Source organism: Tiliqua scincoides, chromosome 7 (assembly GCF_035046505.1).
Source record: "Tiliqua scincoides isolate rTilSci1 chromosome 7, rTilSci1.hap2, whole genome shotgun sequence".
Taxonomy (NCBI): domain Eukaryota; kingdom Metazoa; phylum Chordata; class Lepidosauria; order Squamata; family Scincidae; genus Tiliqua; species Tiliqua scincoides.
Window position 1 is genome coordinate 42418458 of NC_089827.1, and position 18253 is coordinate 42436710.

Genomic DNA, 18253 nt, shown 5'->3' on the forward strand with positions numbered 1-18253 from the left:
AACAAAGTAAGCAGAAACAAGTCAAAGTAAATTTTTTTCCCCAGACTCAGGTAAGTATTATGTTCAGAGTATAACAGAATTTCAATTAAAGTCAAAGGCACACATGAATCAGGAATAAATAATAAAGAGGGAGAGGGCATTGAAGCAGGCTTAATTTCTACAGGGCTAGGGTGACCAGATGTCCTCTTTTTCCAAGACATGTCCTCTTTTTCAGTCTCGTGTACTGGAAAAGAATTTAAATGTTCTCCTTTTCCCTGTGAGCCAGCCCCTGCAGACAGAGCTGAGCCTTCTCATAATTTTAATAAATTACATGTAATAAATTATGGTAATATAGTTTAAAATTTAGTAATAATATAGTGTTTAAATTAACCACATGAAATCCCTGTACATGAGTGTTTTTAGCTTTTATTTTGTCATGTTGTACATTTTTCTTGGATGTCCTACATTTTGGGGTGCCTTGTCCTCTTCTGTGGTTATGACATCTGGTCACCCTGTACAGGGCTCACCAATACATCATACCATCTACCCTCTTGATGGCTTCAATATGCTGCTCAATAGGGTTCAGATCTCACTCCTTCCCTCTTTGAACCCTCTCAATAAACTTCCAAATCCTTTACTCACTGACTCAGGGCTCTGACTTCCCACCTACTCTGCTATTCAGAACCATTACATGCTAACTGATCTCTAGCTATTACACTGTAGTTTTAATGATAACATAATCCTTGGTTTTCCATGTGAATTATCCCCTAGATAAATTAATGTTAAAAGAAATAGTTATGGTGCAATCTGATATCTGACAAACTTGGCTTTTCATTCTGTTACATTAATGCAATAGGTGGTCTTCCCTATTGCAAAGAATATACCGCATCAGGATTGCAATTCTGAATAAGTAAACAGTTGAGCCAATATAGTTTTCATAAAATAAGGTTGCATCCTATGCATACTTACCTGGGAGTAAAACACAATGAATATTATGGAACTTTTCTGAGTAAACACAATACTATAGTGTATAGTGTTTATAGTACTGTAAATCCAGAAGTTAAATCCAAAGTTATCCTGAAAGTTATCAAACTTCTGGGGGTGGGGTGGGTTGGCTGCTGTGCCTTAATATAAAAAACCAAACATACAGCAGGTACATTTTCTGACTTTACATCTTTATACAGTGCTAGATAAAAGTTTCACCTGCTGAATTTCTGCATCTAATGCACAGAAACTGTCCCTGGAAAATAAGATGGCAACTCTAAACTTATCTTCTGAAAGAAAGGTGTGAACTGAGAACACCTTAACTTTGATACACATTCCAGTCAGAAGATCCTAATTATCCTCTCTGGGCATCTCTCAGTCTCTGCTCACCCTCCTAAGAACATCCAATCAGCAGCATCACTCTTACCCAAGAGAAAGATTAGCAGTGAGAGAGAGCTGCTGTGTGAAGACCAGCAGAATGAATGTATTAAGCAGACTCGCTGCTCAAGCCAATGCCTGTCTACTCAGAAGTAAGTCTCATTATAGTCAATGGGGCTTATTCCCACATAAGTACGGATAGGATTGCATCCTTAAGGCTTAACCACAGGCAGGAGGGGGAAATCACCCCTTCCATCCTTGGTTTTTCAGAGTAAACTTGTGCCATTAGAATGCTGGCTCGTCTTTGGGTTACATCTTCTCTCCTGTGTCCCCCCACCCTTGAAAAGAAAGAAGAAAAAAGCAAGACCCTCCGCACCTAGGTCAAAATAGGTATCTGATGACTTCTATTGCTAGCCCCCCCCCCAGCAAGTTTGATTCAGGATTGCTAAAGGTGGTTACCCGCAACACTCATGTGCTTCTTTAAAGGGTGGGTGCATCATGCATTGCAACATGCAATGCGGGTGCAGCATTAGCTGGGAGCACCTCACGGCATGTTTGCAACAGTGCGCGCCGGCAGTGAGCTGACGCACCGAGCTCAGGCTTGGGCTCTCCCCTTTCTAAAGAGCTGTTGAAGGAACTTTATTCAAGGGACTGCTTGGGAAGATGATGAATATTGGAAACGAGACTGACCTTGAATAAGATCCAGCCAAAGTTAAGCACTAATGATTTTACTAAGTATTAAGCACATTTTAAAATTTCTCTCAGTGAAATAAATTGGATTTAATTATGCTCAACTTTAAGCAGAATATGTCTTATTAAGAGGAGTAGAGAATTTATTCATTGTGATGGCTGTATGGAGAATCCAGGTTCAGGGGCACTAAGCCTCTGAAGACCAGTGGCTGGGGAGCAGCAGGGGGAGAAGGATGTTACCAGTGATGTAGCTAGAGGTGGAGCAAAACAGTAAGTACTACAGACACAACAATGCACCATATGTAAGTGGCCCACTAGCCATTGGAGCAATTCTGGGCAGTGACAGCAGTGCGCAGGCTTGCACATTGCCATCACTACCCAAAATGGCTCCAACAGCTAGTGGGAGGGGCTGCTTACATGGCACTGTTGCAGCACCTGCAATACTTACTGTTTTGTCCCCCCCTCCCCATGCCGCTGGCCATTACCTTCATGCCTTGCTTTAGGATTTCCTGAAGGCAGGATGCTGGATGGAGTGGACCAAAGATCTTATGATATTCTTATGAAGAAGATAATCTGTTTACCTTAGGTTTTAAAAAATAAATAAACCAAAGAGCAGTTGCTTCATTTCCATGCCCCCTTTTGTTTTTGCCTTCACCTGCCATTTCCTGACTCTAGTCCCTTTCTTCTCTGAATAAAGACAAGGGAAAGCATGGGATGGAAAAACAGATGAACTGAAAAGGTACATTTTTTTCAAAGTTACCAAATTTCAGCTGTTAAATTTTGTTAACAATAGAAATATTAAAACATTTTTCTATTTTAAATCCTTGAATGATAGAAAGATTGGACTGGAAAATACAAAGGAAAAGACTGGAATGGCTCTTGGGGAGAGGGGTGGCAGGAATGATACAGAATATGCAGTCCTAACACAATACTCTTCCATTGCATTTTTTCACTCTGTGTCCATGCTCTATCTTCCCCCTTAAAAGTGCAGTTGGAACTATAAGAAAGCTCTGTTTTACAGGAAGATTTGGTTCTCTTCCATACTATTAGTAGCGATTGCCAGATAAGCTGATTCAAGAAAGGTCCTGAATGTGCAAGGTGTAGGCAGAAGAGGAAACAGAAGGTGACTGAACTGCCTTAGAAAAACAGACCAGCCTCCTGAAATTGTACGTTCCCTGTGCAATCATTTGAGACCCCACTCACTTACTGTGCACTCTCTCTGAAGATTGTTTATGGGCTTGGGAGGTGCACTCAGAGTATTCCAGCCCACAAGAGCTACTTCTTTGAAATCAATGGAGGGAGTGGATCAGCATGCAAGTACACACATGCAAACTGGGCTTCTACCATGTAATGAACGGAGTGCCTGCAGGTGTGCATGCATCCAAGTGCATGCAGAATTCCAAACTGGGGCAAAGACTGACATTCTGTGCTCTGAAGAAAGCAGGTCCTCTTTACAATAAGCAAGGTGGTTGGTGAGTCCATCCCCCCCCCCCACCAGTCATATAACTTAGTGGAAACATGGAAAAGTATGTCTCACATGGTATAATTAATGTGTGTTGACTGCCACAAGGTTAGATAGTTTGATAGGGGAACTAGACCACTATTTCTCAACATTTGCCCCCACTGTATCAGTTTGCATGGTCCACCTACTGGAAGTACCACCAGAAGTAACTGGCATTGATATCATCACAGGTTACTTTCAGATTGGGAGGCCAGACACAATGCAACAGACACTAGTAAGAAGCTCCAGCCCCAGGAATCGCATTGGGAAATGAAGAGCAATTCCCACATATCTTCCTCTTCCTCATATAGCCCCACCTCTACACTCCTTCTCTCCACTCCCATCTCTCCATCTTCCTTGCCTGATGGGTCTTCTGTTTCACCCTTCAGGCTCATATGGCATCTGGCCTAGATGCCTTTAAAAGGGGATTGGACATGTTTCTGGAGGAAAAATCCATTCTGGGTTACAAGCCATAATGGGTAGGTGCAACCTCTGGATTTTAGATATGGGCTACGTCAGAATGCCAGATGCAAGGGAGGGCACCAGGATGCAGGTCTCTTGTTGTCTTGTGTGTTCCCTGAGGCATTTGGTGTGCCACTGCGAGATATAGGAAGCTGGACTAGATGGGCCTATGGCCTGATCCAGCCGGGCTGTTCTTATGTTCTTATATCTCCTCCAGCACCCCTCCCATATTTCCAGCCTAAGCCCTCTTATGGGCTCCCTCCTTAAGGGAGGCAAAGTGCACCACTCACAGTTCAAGATGTGGGCCAGCTTGGCAGATTGAGGACTGAGGCATTATAAGGATAACAGGGAGCCCATCCCTCCCTGGGTCTAGCTAGGTCCAAATTCAAGGTCTAGGCTGAGCCTGATTCCTCCTTTTCCTGCTCTTGATGTCATGTATACAATGGGCGGGGGTCTCTAGCAGGTCTTTAGCAGCAGTATGCCTTGGATACCAGTTGCTAGTGAACAACTGTGGGACAGAAATCTTCTTCTGGGCTCTCTAGAGGCAGCTGGTGGGCCACAGAGGAAAACATGATGCTGAAGAGCCTTCGGCCTAATCCAACAGGGTTTTTCTTACGTTGTTATCAGTGAATCTGGCTCCCAGCCTGTAACCTCTAGTAATAAACATGTTCATTGAGTTATCAGCACATATTCTTCTACATGAGCAGAGATTGCCCTGAATGAATATGAGTCCCCTTGTGTGCAGGGAGCTGTCCCCAAATCTAAAGAAATGAGATAGACAGGATTTTGTGCATCAGAGCCACAGAATGCACACTGAAGAAGACACTTTCTTGGGACTATTTCTGTTACTGACCATTGACATGAAAACCACCTCCCATAATGCCGAACTAGCTTTTCTTTAAAAGTACTGATTTTACACAGCCAAATTGTGGCAAGATGTGGCAGGATTTGACATGATTATTCATGACTTCGGAATCTTTGGGTGGAATTGGCAGCAGGGACAGATGGTTTCTGATTGCTTTACTTCATTGGACACTCCCTTATCCTCTCATCTTTGTTCCTTTGAGTTGACTTCTCTGGGGACCTCATTTTAACTCTATGCTTTGGATCCAAACAAAGGATGGGTTGGGCTCTATATAAACTAGGGAGTGTGTGGATCTATTCACTTATTGGCATTACACAGCTTTGGCTGAAAGAGACTGAATCACACTAAAATGCAAGTATTTGTGTTGTGATTTTATTGTGGCTCCCACCAGACTGCCTCTTTCTCTGCAACAAGATAGAGCAAAGAAAAATAATATGTTGTACATCAGAGGCAGACAAAAGGTAGAGCAGACAAGCCTGGTAGGTGGCATGAAGTGGATCAGCAAGAGCTTTTGACTCTTATTTATTAAATAGGAACAAGAAAAAGACTTTCCTTTTTTTCTAAATTATGGTGCTGAATTATAGTTTGGGGGAAAACCAGGGGTGGATTTTTATGTGAGAGGACTCTGAACTGTTCTGTATTAGTACTGATACTGGAAACAAGGGCTGAGCACTTGTTCAAAGGCACCCTGTTCTGGTGACCACCCTCGCCTGAGTCACTATTAGCAATTAGCTTTGGCTAGTGGATTTGCTATGAAAAAAAAGCCAAGGGGATTCTAGAAGACTGAAGTCTTTCCACCCCTGTCCTACATGATATTCAGAAGTATAACAGACATTGTCATCATTCAGGGATTCACAGCTCAATCATATGCATGTCTACTTAGAAGCAAGTCCCATTATAGTTCGTGGTGTTACCCCCCAGGTAGTCGTGCATAATATCGCAACCTCAGAAAGTTCCTAGCACAGTTTTTAGAATGGCAGCTAAATGGAACCACCTTGTTCAACAGAAGTGTACCTCTGAATATCAGATTTCTGGGAACAAGCGGCAGAGGAGGGCTGTTCCTTTCAGTCCCTACTTGTCAGTTTTCCAGAAGGGTACTACTGGAAAGAGAATACTGGGCTAAAACAGTCAGACTTTAATCTGTTACAATAGAGCTTTTCTTAAATTTTTAGAGTGGCCAAATGGGAAGCAACAAACAAGCTCAGCTCCACAGTATCCAGAGAGCCATTCTGAACTGTACAGTCCAACATGGGACTCTTTGATTCTGCAGCGGCTCAAGAGCCACTACCAAATCAAGTAGCCCCATTGCGGGGCTACTTGCCTTTCTCGGGGGAAGGGGATGAAAGTCCCCTTCTCCCTAGGAGGTGGTGGCAGTTGCCCAGGGTGCATTGGATGGCACAGCCACCATTTTGGTGCTGCGGTAGCCCCGCACACCAGGCAACTCAAGATTGGGCTGCCTGCCCACCCCACAGATGTACATGTTTGGTCCCTGTTGCGTATATGCAATGTTGGGCAGAAACGGCTTTTAAGGTAAGGGAGTGTTTGCAAAGCATCTGCACTAGAAATTGGATAGGTTTGGGCCCTTAGTCATATTAACACCTGGTGAAGGCTCCTAACCACTGGCGTTGCTAGGGGGGTGTGGGGGTGCGGACCACACCAGGTGACGCGCCGAGGGGGTGACACGCCCTGGGGAGGACGCGCTAACTTCGTGGGGTTAGGAGCTACCGCATCATGCCATACACCATTGGATGCAGAATTGCCAGCGGAGTGCAGTGCAAAAAAACAGAATTGAAATCACTCCTTTCATTCAAACGTTATGGCCAAAAAACCGGAAGGAAAAAATGCATGGAGCCCTATGGGAAGTGAAAGTGAGCCGTATCGCACGTTTACTTGCGAGTAGGCGTACTTGCCATAGTCTGTCAGAAGGGCAGGCTGAGAGGAATCCAACGACCCCAGAATGGTCCCGATCCAATGAATGCAGCCCCCGAAAAGCACCCGAGAAGCTCCCTCCTCCCAGCTACGAGTGAGCCCGAAACGAAGCCACGTGGCCTCATTTACTCACGAGTAGTGGACTTGCCTTAGTCGAGGCAGGCTGAGAGGCTCCAAGGACATCAGAATGGTCCTCATCCAATGAGTGCAGCCCCCAAAAACACTGGAGAAGGAGGTTCTTCCCTCCCAGCTGCCTTCTTCCCAGTCTATGGAGCCCTACAGAAAGCAAAGCAGCCTCACAGTCGCGTTTACTCATGAGTAGGTAGATGTGCCTTGGCTGGTGGTCAGGCCAGGCAAAGGGGAATGTGAGGACACCAGAAGGGTCCTGATCCGATGGAGCTGCTCCAGAAGGCAGCCTCTCCCCCCTAAAAAGAACAAAAAAGAGGCTTGAATGGTAAGGGGAAAGTTTTCTATTTTGCACTTGTGAAGCCAGGTGGGTCTTTATTCTGATGTGCCTGAAATAGAAGAACTTTAAACTGGGCACTGGGAGGGCTGAAGAGCTCACTGATTCTTTTTGGGGGTTTGTTATTGCAGGCAGACTACAGAGTAAGCTCCATTGACTATTATGGGACTTACTTCAGAGTAGACATGCATAGGCTTGGGCTCACAGGCTGCAATCCTATCCACACTTTCCTGAGAGTAAGCCCCATTGACCACAATAGGACTTACTTCAGAGTAGATTCACTTGGTGGAACAGGACTGGCTCCCCCTTATTTAATTATTTAATTTTAATTTAATTATTTATAATTATTTATTTTAATTTGCTTGATGATGTCACTTCTGGCCATGACATCACTTCCAATGGGTCCTGGACAGACTGTCATTCTAAAAAGTGGGTCCCAGTTCCAAAAGTTTGAGAACTGCTGCAATAAGCTGTTAGTAAGTTGACACGGGTGTGTGTGTGTGTGTGTGTGTGACTCTACAAGTTTTCAAAATCACTAAAATCAGAATTTGGATGAATAAGACCATCATGTTAAATATCAATCAATGCGTAATTTCATGCAGAATGCAATGAAACAATCCACATTGAAATATCTGTGTTCTAACAAAAGGTACAGCCAAAAACCGGTGGGGGTGGGGTGATGGTACATCACCACACCCCCCACCTTGGGCATTGCCCTACCCACTACATGGGGTAACGCACAGGCCCGCACCTAGTGACGTGAATCCTAGTGACGCCACTGCTCCTAACTCTGGGCCCTTACCCAGAGTGGATTTATTCCTGGACTAACCCCTTTGGCGAATAACTGGTAAAACCTTCCAAGTCTCAAATATTCTCCTCCCCACCAGCTGTGACTGAATGTGCTTTTCTGTGTTAGGCTGTAGGCCAGCAATTTTCAACCAGTGTGCCGTGGCACATCTGTGTGCCACGAATGGTCTACAGGTGTGCCACAGGAGTTTGGGGGAGGGTCATTTATTAGTAGGGCCACTGGGGGATGTGAGCCCCGCCTGGCAGTGCAGTGTGCGTTGTCAGTTGTCAAAAAACCGAAGGTGTCCCTTGACAATTGTAGTTCCTTGTCAGTGTGTCCTGAGATGAGAAAGGCTGAAAATCACTGCTGTAGGCAGAGGGCCATGAAGATGTTGGAAAGGTATGACTTTGTTTGACTTGCCATCCTCCTTAAGGTCTGGAGCAAGCTAACTATCTGATTTTTCAGATATGTTTGCAAATATGCAAACATATTTAATTATTCCAAACTGAAAAAGATAACATTATAAAATTGAACATCACTTTCAATATGTATATCCATTTTGTCCTGATGCAAATGCACCTATTGCCCCACCCTAGTTCCGTGACTGGACTCAATTCCAAGAAAAAAAAGAGCTTAGAATGACAGTCACAGGCCACAATCCTATATGCATGTACCTGAGAGTAAGTCCCACTTAACTCAGTGGAACTTACTTCAGAGTAGACTTGCTTAGGATTGTGCTGCTAGTCTTTTTCTCTCCAATAGAATTACTATTGCAAGTGACACTACGAACAATAAGGAAAAAGTATAGGTTTCTTCCCCTGTTGCAAACAGGGAAAGGGGCACGATCCCAATTCAAAGCACAATAGGGGAAAAGTAATTCAAACCAGCTATCCTCCCACCATAGTTTCATCATTATGTTTCAGGATTTAATAACTAGGAAAAACTAGGAAGAAAGAGGCCAAAGCTTAATGCATAGCCTGGCCCTAAGCCATTGCACACCAGCTCAAGCGGTAAAAGATCATTCTGCAAGGAATGTTACAATCGTTTTAATAATGTTTTGATGTAAATATTAGCCTAAGAGACCTAGAGGCCAAGAGTCCCACTGGTGTAAAGTGATTTATGGCAGTGCACTGTGCGCACCATTGACAGCCATTTCCAAGCTGCCGCCACAAAGCAGCTTGGAGGTCCACTGCTATGGCCAGCAACCTGCAGCAGAGCAGTTAAGCCCTTGTGGGGGTGGTTCATGGGTGGGAAGGGGGAGTTATGGGGTGTGTTAGAAATTGGGGGCATGTTGGGGGAGGAAAGGGGTGGATTTGGCAGCTGTTCCGCATGCCGGATCTCATCTCCCATTTCTTTTTTTAACTTTACTTATAAATTTATACCCCAATTTATCCTCCTTTCCGACATTCAAAGCGGCCCATTTTTCTGCCCATTCCACCTCCTGACTCTCCCCAGATTTGCATCAGCTACATAGCTGGGGAGACCTAAAGGCAGTTGGGCAGCCTACTAGGGAGTAAGTAAAAAATATTTTACTTATATTTTAAAATATTTTAAGTAAAAAAATTTTTTTATTTACCTCCAGCTGGCTATGTGATCACCCCACCACCACCATAGCACACAGTGCAGCCTCCAATGGTATGGCTGCAAGCTATAATGTGGCAGGGAATAGGATTGGGGCATGAGTCTTCAATTAAAATTAAAAAAAAACAAAACCTTTAAGTTAAAAACACCCAAACTAAATAAGCCTCCTTTTTAAGGAATCTTTGAAAGACAGTATAATAAATTGTACCTCTCTGCATTGCTCACTTGATATAAAAGTCAGTAAAAGTGGAAAATAAGAATAATATAGGATATTCTAATCTAACACAACAGGTGTTCCCCTAAAGTATCCCCCCCCAAATGAAACATGATCTCTTATTTCAATGTAATTATCCCTTGCTTCCATCTCAGAAATGAAGATGTTCTAAACCAGACTTGAAATGAGGGAGTTTAACTAGAAGAACTGGAGAACCTAAAGGCTAAAACAGTCCTGAGAGGGAAAGACCTTGGGGGAGTTTGGGAGAAGGCTGGGGTTTTTAACACCTTCCTTTTATTATCCTGATTGTCGGGCACATCAAACCTGAGCCCCAGATTTCTTCATCCTGGCCCCTGGAGGGTTGCACTTCAAAAGGATTTGGGACAATGTATTCCAGCTCACACATCAATTCAAGTGCTGCAAGGACCTGCCAATGAGCCTTTATACCACTTAGCAAATGGCACCCTGGGGAAGTCCTGAATTCTCATAATGGGCAAGACAGAGACTCCCTGTTGCAGGATATGCCAGAAGTGATGCTCCAGGCTGCCCTCCCTCAGCCCTTGCCCAGTGAAGCAAGGTGGAGGAAAGCATATTTTGGAGAAGGTAGGGGAAGAAGCAAGTAAGGGACAGGACAAGTGCTTTTTACAGGCAAGTTGCAAAAGCACAGCATTTCTCAACTCAGCAGGCTCCCTGTGGAGAGTGTCATGTGTTTCTTGGCTAGACTGACAAAACCACCCACAGAAAAGAAACTCAAGGAAGGGAGTTTGATACCCAGGATGCCAATTTGATGCCAACCTTCTTCTTCAGGTCCAATCGACCCACACACCTCTTCCCCTTGGAATCTTAAAGTGTAATAATAGGGTGGGCATTCCTAGCCTTAGGCCTACCCAACTGTTCCACACATGTGCATGTAAGAAAAGACTTAGTTCCCGAAAAACCCATTTGGAAGGAGACCATTTTCAGAAGTTAAATGGTTTGAACCTGAAAGATCCAGGTCCAAATTCCTGCTTAGCCAGGAAGCTTCCTGAGTGACCTTGGGCCAGTCACCATGTCTCAGTCTCACCTACCTCACAGGGTCATTGTGAGGACAAAAGGAGAGACAGAACTATGTACACCATTGTGAGTTCCTTGGAGGATGGGTAGTTTAAAAATGTGAAAAATAAATAAAGATTTGTGTGTGTGCCACTGCAACTTCCTCTGCCAAAATGATTCACCCCCTACAGAATCCCAGATGTGTGTTTACCCTCCAAACAAATGGGCAACACAGTAAGATATCTAGAAATGAGTTCACGAATTCCAGTGCACAGGGTGTGCCTTAAGCCTTCCACAATTCATTTTAAATATTAACTGTGATTAATAAGCATCCACAAGACTCAAAATAGGAAAGAAAGCAAACATTCCAATGATGCCTTGTAGATCAGCTGCTTCCCGCAAAACAATGCCCTACACTGATTATCGCTTCCACATAGGAAAACTGTGTCTACTCCAAAATATATGACAAAGCATATGTATCTATTTTGCAATATATGCATGCAGTGGGAAGCCATGATTGGCCACTGGTTCCATGTGGGCATATATTGTGAAGCAGATGTGTGTTTGCAGCATGTTACAGTGTACATGTGATTTTCCAGCATGGAAGTGTTATCCCCAAAGGAAAATCATGTGTGAAACTTGTGTGAGGCAGCAAGTTACTTTTCCCTACTAGCCTTTTGAAAACACAGTTTCAGTCTTTCTGGGCCAATTTCTAGCAAGAAAGCTTTAGAGTTGCACAAAGATCTTCATCAAGCATAATGCAAGGGTAGTTGTTTCATGCAGCTACGGAGAAAGCCATGGAGGTTGCCAATGTGAATGTTTTAGGGCCTAATCCTAGTCAACTTTCCCAGCACCAATGGAGCAGTAAGGGAACAACATTCCTTTACCTTGAGGAAGCCTCTGTGACTGCTCCCACCATCAAAGGATGCAGGACACACACGACTGGCATGGCTGCATCAGTGCTGAAAAGTTGGATAGGATTGGGCCTTCAGTCACTTCAGACAACACTGTCCCTAATAAGAAAACTTTTCACACTTCCAGTTCATGACACAGTGACCTCAAGGGGGTCACAGACAGTTGTGATGACTCACAGACTCTGTTCCGCCCATTTGTCCTTTGTTCTCAGCAAGGTGGTGAGTTGTAATACCAGGTAAATGTTTCAAGTGTTTTACTGATTTCCTTAAAAGACAATGACTGAGGCCAAACAAAGAAAGTTATGTCTAGTTGTTATGTCTATGTTAAACCTGGCATCAGAATTACGGATCACATGATATCTGAAAGTACTGTCTGTCATAATAATTCTTTCCTTGATGTTCCTCTCTCATTCTAGCTCTCTTGTTGCAGTCCCTTTCTCTCATGAAGGTTCCTCTGGTTATACCAGCCATCAATGCCATCTTTCCCTCAGCAGCTATCTCTCCTTCTCTCCCCTGTTACACTAGTGCCATCTGGAAGCTAGTAAGGTTGTTTGCTCCCCCCAATGACAAGCACCCCACACCCCAAACAAGAAGCTTGTCTCCCCATTGCTGATCTCTGTGCTTACTTGAAAGAAAGGTATTTTTATTTTCTTCTCCCCTGGCCCCACCCAGTACTCTCTCTCTCTCTCTCTCTCTCTCTCTCTCTCTCTCTCTCTCTCCCCACACACACACACCCCTACACACAAAGAGCAGTTCCTCCTGGGTTCACTTCCATCTCTCAGTGACAAAACTGAGGGTTGGGAAGAAAAAATTTAATTCCCTCAAACTTGGGAGTACTCACTTCAGAAAAAAATGCATTTAGGATGGGAGTTACCATGAAACTAACCATTTTTTTCAGACTTTTAACATCTGTGCCAAAACTTGCAGCCTCCACACTTGTCTCTTTTTCTGACTTCTCATACTATACTCTTATCTGCTGCTGCTGCTGCTTCTCTGAGTTCTCTGCTAGAAACTTCTCTCCCTGGACATTTTATCTTCTTGACATTCTTCACATGGTGCCCATGCACCCTTCATCCACTGATGTGTCATCCTTGTACCTGTGCTACCTCTCCTCTGCTATTCATCTTCCTGGAGTCCTCTGTAGCTTCAAGGTGGCTCCAAACCTGATGCCCTCCACCCACTTCTGCCAGCTTTCCCCTGCCTTTAATATTTCAGGTCTGTTTCTCTGACATCTCTGACCTTACCTCAGGTGGTGCTCTCAAAGCCTCCCAGCAACACTGTCCTCTGTCCCCGTGCACGCATTCCACAATCCTTATAAGCAACACCATCTTCTCCCCCCCCATCCTTACCTATGCTCATGACCCTGCCGAACACAGATGTGTTGTCCACAGTGCTGCAATTCCACCGCCTCTGCCGGAACTGGTACTGGCACTCTTTGATGGCATTCTTGGCCCCCTCACCAATGTACACCATGTGCTCCTGGTAAAGTTGGCACAACTTCCTCTGGCCTGGGGACAGCCCTGGCAGTTGGCTGCACACAGGCTGGGCTCCTATGATGTACATCTCGGGTCTCTGGATTGGATTCATAGCCAAGGACCTGCAATGCGAAACACATTGTGAAGGAGGAAAGCAAGAGGGGATCTGAGCTTCTGACCATCTTGTTGACCCTCTCTCACTGCCCCTTTTTGGTCTGCAAAGCTTTTTCTCTCTGTCTAGCAGAAACCAGCCAAATTCACAAGGGAAAGGAGAGTCCCTGCCGGGGTCCACAAAGAGACTTCTTGGGATCCAAGGGGAATGAGGCTGAAAGTTTCTTTAATCAGGACGAAAAGTGTCTATACACTGACCGATCAGACTTCTTTACACAATAGCCTTCGGGTCCGATGCAAGACACAGTGATTCTTCTGGAATTAATTAAACCAGGAGAGTCAACGGGTTTCCAACTAACAGTCAGGAAGTAACCCCCACCCGCAGGATTAGGGTCTCCTGATATCTGGGGGGGGGGGGAATCTGCCCTCACCCCAGGCTCTGGGAAAAGTAGCCCTGCGTGGACTATTTATTGATCAGCCACAGAGTGCCAGACACTGCACAAAACACATCTCTGCCCAAGCACGTGTATTCCAAAGTTGTGTCCAAGCAAGTACTCTAACACTGGCTCCCTAGGGCTGGTTGGAAGGGGATCCCCTTGCTTCCAATGAAATGAATGAAGCCCCCATGGGAATGCATGTGCAGTGGGGCAGCTAGAGGGGGTGCAAAGCACTAAGGGCACAATCCTACGCCTATCTACTCAGAAGTAAGTCCCATTGAGTCAATGGGGTTTACTCCCAGGAAAGTGTGTATAGGATTGCAGCCTAAGTTTCGCAGGGAGCCTCACTGCAGGGGTCCCCCCTCCCCTTCAGAGCCATTCTGAGCTGCTCCAGCAAAGCCTCCGAAGGGGGGGAGAGGAACCGCTTGCATGCTGCAGTGAGGCTCCTTGCAAAACTTAGTGCTTTGCACGGTGCACCCCCTCTAGCTACGCCACTGCTGCGGGGCTCTCTGTCTGGTGAAGAGGCACATCCTCTCGCTCCCCCCCCCCACTGGGCTCCTTCCGAGTGGGGAACGGCAGCCCCACGTGCGCTCTTCTGTAGGGCGCCCCGTCCGGGTGCCTCGGTCCTGCTCCCCCGATGCATGCGCGCAGCAGCAGGACAAAGCCCCCGGCCCGCCGCCCGGGCAGCCCCTCACTCACCACCAGGAGCTCGCCTCGGTCAGGAGCTGCGTGCAGCCGCAGAGGACAGCCAGGCTGAGGAGCAGCCTCGTCCCGGGCATGGTGCGCTTCCCAAGGCTCCCGCGCCTCTGCACGGCCAGGCTGGGACGCATCAGGGCTCCCTGCAAGACAAGAGGGCGGAGGGAGGGGAGAGTCAGCCTTGCCTGCCTGCCTGCCTGCCCGAGAGGGAGGGAGCAGCCTGGGTCCGGCGAGCTAGCAGGGAGGAGGGAGGGATCTCAGTGGGGAAGCTGCTAGCGGAGCGCCCCCTCCCCCTCCAGCCAAGTCTCTCCCCCCCCCCAAGGCGACCCCCGCCTCTCCTGGGACCTGCTGATGATGCTCGGATGGGATCTCCCACAGTGAAGTCCCCCTCCCGGGGAAACTGCAGTGGGGACACTTGGAAAGGGAGAGGGGTGAGGGCTGGTGCCCCCCCCCGGGGCGGGCGCGGGGCTTTATCCAAAGCCAAGCGCTTAGGGGTGAGCACTGCCTCCAAGAGCCCGATCCTATGCATACCTACTCAGAAGTAAGTCTCGTATTAGAGCAAATGGGGCTTACTCCAAGGAAAAGGTGGATAGGATCGGGCTGTAAGATCGCACAGCGCTAAGAGTCGGGGCAGGGAGAACTCTGCACATGCTCAGATGCACTGCCGTCTTTGCCATGATCCCTAGCGAGGCAGGACAAAAAAGGGAATTCTTCATGCCCAATAATCTACTGCTGGCGGGGTCATCAATACTGAACAGTATGTCACGCAGCAAAGGTTGGGTAGGTAGTAAAGTGGTGACCAATTTTATCATACAGTGGATAAAAAGATGCAGCCAGGGTGGCACAGTGGTTACTTGCAACAGAATGGCAAGACCTGGGTTCCAATTCCATCTCAGCTATGGCGTTTATTGGATGACCTTGTCTCTCAGCCTGACCTACCTCACAGGGTAGTTGTGAGGGTAAAAGGAAGGGAAAAGCATATATCACCACACTGAGCTCCTTGGAGGAAGGGTGGGGTAGAAGTGTAATAGAAAGGAGTTTTGAAATGTTACCTACATTGTGGATGGTCTTGGATCAAATTTCCAAATGCTATACACACGCATTCAGCACCTGTAGATGGAAGTTTGGTCCAAAATCATCCACAACAGGGGCAACATTTCAAATGTCTCTCTCTCTCTCTCCTCTCTCTCTCTCTCTGGGGGGGGGCATGCATGCCAACTTTTGAGAAACTGTGGCCAAGACTGCTCTTTTCTCACATAAGTAGCACTAAACAGGAAGGAGGGGGAGACTAGTAAAGTACATAGAAGTAGGAGAATCTCCCTTTCCCCATCATCATGGTTTTTGTGCCCACAAGTTGCCACTGGTACTGATCATTCCAACAATCAGCACAATGGGTTACACAGTCCCAGGTTGTGAGGATGGGAATAAATTTATCTATCAGATTGATTCACTGACACTCACAGACCTCTCTATCTAGAACAGTCTCACTTTTCCGATTATGATTGCAACAGGTATTTCAAGGCTGAGCACTGGCACTGAAAATTCTTGGGCTTAGTCCTGGCTCAACTGAATCCTGCCTGAATGAACAAGCAGTTCAAGCATAGCCAAAGCAGTTGCTATCCTGGCACTATATTTAGGGTTGCCAATTAAGCACCATAGAAATTCAAGCGTTTCAGCTTGGTGCTTCTTGCAGAGTTGCGATGAATACTGTAGCACAACAGCCCAAGCCCGTTTGCTCTGGGACATTGTGCATCTCTGATCATGCACTAGTTGCTTGATGTGGGAAAAGTTGCTTGTCTTGGAGCAGCCCTGACTGGCAACAGAGAAAAGAGAGTCAAAGGAGGAGGGAGAACATCTTCAAACATGGGGAGGGAAGCAAGAAAACTCCCCCTACTCCTCTTGTGGCTAATCATCAACTCCATCCAGAAAACACACAGAGAGAGGGAGGCTGAAAGGATATCATCTTTCCAGAAAAGATTGCTATACAATTTGCTCACTTCCTTCGAAACATATTCCACTGGCAGGATTTAATTTGTGGCAGGGCTCAACCCTGGAATCTGTTTTAATGTCTGGGCACTCAAACATGTCCATTGGTGATAAAGAGGAATACTGTATGCACAGAAGCATCAGCAGTATTCTTTCCCCATTACTATGCATAGCCAAAGCAACTGATCTTAGATACTAGGTCTTCCATTTGCAAGGTCTTCTGATTCCTGAAAAGCTTGAGCCTATCTCTGTTTAAAATTAATCAAGGAGGGGGAAAAATACTGTCTTTCATGTTTTTATTTTTGGGTTTGTTCTAGAACTGAAATCCTTGCCAAGGAGGCTGCAAAACAATTTGTTGATGCTATCTCTAGTCATTTGTGGCAAGAATAACTCCACATACATACATACATACATACATACATACATACATACATACATACATAAATCTGACCATCTTTGCAATGACTCAGAGAAAACTGTGCTCAAAAGTTATGTAAGTTACATATACATAGAAGTAAATTTCAAAAGTGCCTGCAGATCTGTGTGTTTTTCAGTTTAAAAAAAAAACAAAAACAGCAGAGGCCTGGATCCTTTGTGACATGGTCAGCCACTAAGCAAAAGCACAGTCAACACCAGGCCCTTCCCAACTAGAAATGAATGGATCCAGATGGTTAAATTAAAAAAAAAGGATGAATAACCGATGAACAGTGGATGCTCAATGGATGCTTCTTTTACAGCCTTGGTCTCAAGGGGCATAAGATACAATAGAAGTTAAATGATTTACATTGTTGGATCAATTTAGATAGGTGTACAGTAGAAGTATGAAAGCTTTCAAGAATCACAGAAAGAAATGATACAACAAAAGAATCTACCTCTGTGTATCTTCAGCCCTAAGGCATTCCCTAAGGCTAGATCAGGGCTTCAACCACAATACCATTAAAAGGGACATCACTCTTGTCGCTCTTAAGAAATGTTCCTCTGTGCGTAGAATGGATCTTACTTCTCAGTAGCAAGCAAGACTTTGCCAGAAGAGGGAACTAGAGAGGAAGGGGACAGCCTACAAGGGAGCCATGAGCTGCTCCATTATACCACACATAACCAAATGAGATGGGCTAGTGCATACATGCCTATTCATCATTTGTTGAGTGGCAACACCAACTGGATGCTTGCCTGTGTGAATGTGTCCAGCCAAATCAGACAGAGTGTTCACATTACCTGAGGTCAATGAAATCACAAAGTTTTCTTCAGTGGAACTGGTTCAGGTATTCAGTCACATCTCACCCAGAGAGGAGTCTAACTCTACCAGCAGACACCTGTCATGTCATTTTCAACATGGGGATTCGCACTGAGGATGGTGGATTACCATGCTTTGTGGGGGCACGACTTCACCTTCAGAAGACTCCACTGAATGAGACCTCTTAATTCAAGCCTGCAGCCCCGTTAGGGGCTGCATTTTGCTGCCTGAAGTGGGGCACCAAATGGCACTCCCTCCCTTTCCTCCTATTTCTCTTTTCTCTATTAAAAAATCATACCCCCAATTCCTTCCTTCTTTTTCTCTTAATAAGGGATTAGACAAAGCAACATGGAGCCATTCCACCTTCCTTCCTCTGTAAGTGATTCATGGGAGGGGGTACTGGTGGGGGGCTGCCATGTTCTTCTGAGATTTGGCCCAGAATCATGCCTTTACTGCAATCTAGCTTCCAGGTGCATGCCCTAGTTAAGAGCTTAGGAGATAGCATGCTAAATAGTAGAGCATATACTTTGCATAT

At 45.6% G+C, this 18253-nt stretch overlaps 1 protein-coding gene across 4 annotated transcripts in view; it reads right to left on the reverse strand.

Annotated features, from left to right (window-relative positions):
* The window catches only part of WNT5B (Wnt family member 5B), a 128276-nt gene that overhangs the window by 16787 nt on the left and 93236 nt on the right, over nt 1-18253 (reverse strand). For all 4 annotated transcript variants that reach the window (XM_066634651.1, XM_066634649.1, XM_066634650.1 and 1 more), the window contains exons 2-3: nt 14502-14641; nt 13129-13376 (exon numbers count right to left, since the gene is read on the reverse strand). In XM_066634651.1, coding sequence (XP_066490748.1) covers nt 13129-13376; nt 14502-14632 — 379 coding nt within the window. In that variant the 5' untranslated portion in view covers nt 14633-14641. The remainder of the gene's footprint in view (nt 1-13128; nt 13377-14501; nt 14642-18253) is intronic.